Raw genomic sequence first — 2,119 nt, forward strand, 5'->3', positions numbered from 1 at the left:
CCAGACCGGCAGTTTAGTCCAGAGAAACCGGGAATCGATGCCTTTAGCAGAATTAACCCCTCGAGTTTTCTTTGAATTAGGCTAATTAGAAAATGTATATTTTTTCCCCCTTAAACTTATTTCTTGTTAGTTATTTGTAACTTATTAAGCTTATACAGACATGCTTAAGGGTCCAAAGGACCAAGAGAATGAGAAACTCTTACCTGTAAGCAAGGGAAACACTGGCAACTCGAGTGGCTGTGCCGGAGCACCAAGCAGTACCATCTTTCCATGAGGCTTCAACAAACCAATCAAGGGTGAAAGGGCGTGAGTAGCAGATACAGTATCAAGGATCCCGTCCAACGTCCCAGCTGCAGCCTGAACAGAAACGATTAATGTGGTTTCATATCTCAGCAGAAGATTTAAAAAAAAAAGAAAAAAAATTGAAAAATGAAGCAAAATCTTGATTCTTCTCACCTTCATCTCCTCCTGATTACGACTAACCAAAAAAGAGTCTGCACCAAGTTTTTCAATAGCATCCTTCTTCTTATTAGTAGATTTACTGATAACTGTAACATTAGTACCAAAAGCCTTGGCAAACTTCACAGCTACATGGCCAAGCCCGCCAAGCCCAACAACACCAATATTCATTCCCGGCTTGTCAAATCCGAAGTACCTCAAGGGACTGTAAGTCGTAATCCCAGCACATAAGAGAGGAGCACCAGCGTCGAGGGGAAAGTTCTTGGGCCAAAGAACAATAAAGTGCTCGTCAACAACCATTAAATTAGAATAACCTCCTTGTGATGGGGTACCATCAGTGTAAACGGAGCCATAGGTCCATATAACTTTTGGACAGTAGTTTTCAAGACCATTGGTGCACTGATCACACTGGCGACATGATCCAACTAAACATCCTACTCCCACTTCGTCCCCAACCTTGACTTTCTCCACCTTGCTACCAACCTCAGTTACTTCACCTACAATCTCGTGCCTGCAATAATCAGCAGAGTTGATATGCGAATCGATTGGTACTTTGCAAATTTTTACGAACGTTTAAGGTGATTCAAACTGGCAAACAATACTCATACAATAACTATGCGTGAGAGATCGATGTTACCCAGGAATAATTGGATACTGAGTGGAGCCCCAATCATTCTTGACCACATGAAGATCCGTATGGCAGACCCCGCAATACAACACTTTGAACTGCACATCATGGTCTCCGGTCTCCCTGAACACCAAATAAGGTGTAAATCAATTGAAAAATAGCCAAATTCAATGCACAAACAAGAACAGAAACAAAAGAAAAAAGTGGGAATCAAAAGAAAACCAGAAATGGAGATGTATACCTTCTGGAGAAATTGATTGGAGCTAAAACCCCAGATGAGTTTCTTGAACCCCATCCATAAACCTTGACAGGGTGCTCAGTTTCAGGAGATTTTGCCATTTCCTTATTCTTTTGCTTTTCACGTTACGATTTCTTCCAAACCTCTGTGATCTCTCTTTATTTGTCCCAAGATTAGAATATCTAGACTCTTAAGTAATCTAATACGTGCGACATGCCCAGACTTTGATTCTTGATCTGTGTCTTTCTCGAATATTCATTACCTTAACATTGTAGGGAATCTAGGGACAGCGGAATTGCTTAATATTTTTTCCATTTTTTGCCACAAATTGTCGATAAGAGATCTACGTGAAATTTTCTATTTAAATTTTTTTATGCGCACTAAAAATTTTCTTTGTTTGGAAGTTCATTTTTATTTCAAGAAATATTTATTCTTATCCTCTTTTTTATTTAATATAATTTTTATATGTTAATAATTAATGAATTCAAATACCATTTGAATTCTTTTAAACGTAAAATTTGTAGTTTATTAAATGAAATTATTATAAAATAATAATAAGTTGTAGATTTGGGTTTAAAAAGAGCATATTAGTATCTTAAATCTCTATTTTAAAAAGTTGAAATAGAATTTCTTGGTGCTTATTTTTTATGCATGGTTCCTCCAAAATAGAGTTTATCTTGCATATAGATTGTGGCGCTATTTACATCCACTTTTAAAAAGATAATTATATTATATTTTTTATTTTATGTAAATTTATCTAAATAGACATATATAAAATTAAATAAAACTATATC

The 2,119-nt window shown here is 36.1% G+C and overlaps 1 protein-coding gene across 1 annotated transcript; it reads right to left on the minus strand.

Moving 5' to 3' along the window:
- Positions 1-133: 133 nt before the first annotated feature.
- LOC111386559 (8-hydroxygeraniol dehydrogenase-like) lies at positions 134-1,456 on the minus strand. The gene is made up of 4 exons (XM_023011023.1): positions 1,329-1,456; positions 1,097-1,210; positions 457-970; positions 134-357 (listed from the first exon to the last, which is right to left on the minus strand). The coding sequence occupies exons 1-4, from the start codon at positions 1,424-1,426 to the stop codon at positions 151-153; spliced, it is 933 nt and encodes a 310-aa protein (XP_022866791.1). The 5' UTR covers positions 1,427-1,456; the 3' UTR covers positions 134-150.
- Between the last annotated feature and the right edge of the window lie 663 nt (positions 1,457-2,119).

The sequence above is a fragment of the Olea europaea genome, unplaced genomic scaffold (assembly GCF_002742605.1).
Source record: "Olea europaea var. sylvestris unplaced genomic scaffold, O_europaea_v1 scaffold3624, whole genome shotgun sequence".
Taxonomy (NCBI): domain Eukaryota; kingdom Viridiplantae; phylum Streptophyta; class Magnoliopsida; order Lamiales; family Oleaceae; genus Olea; species Olea europaea.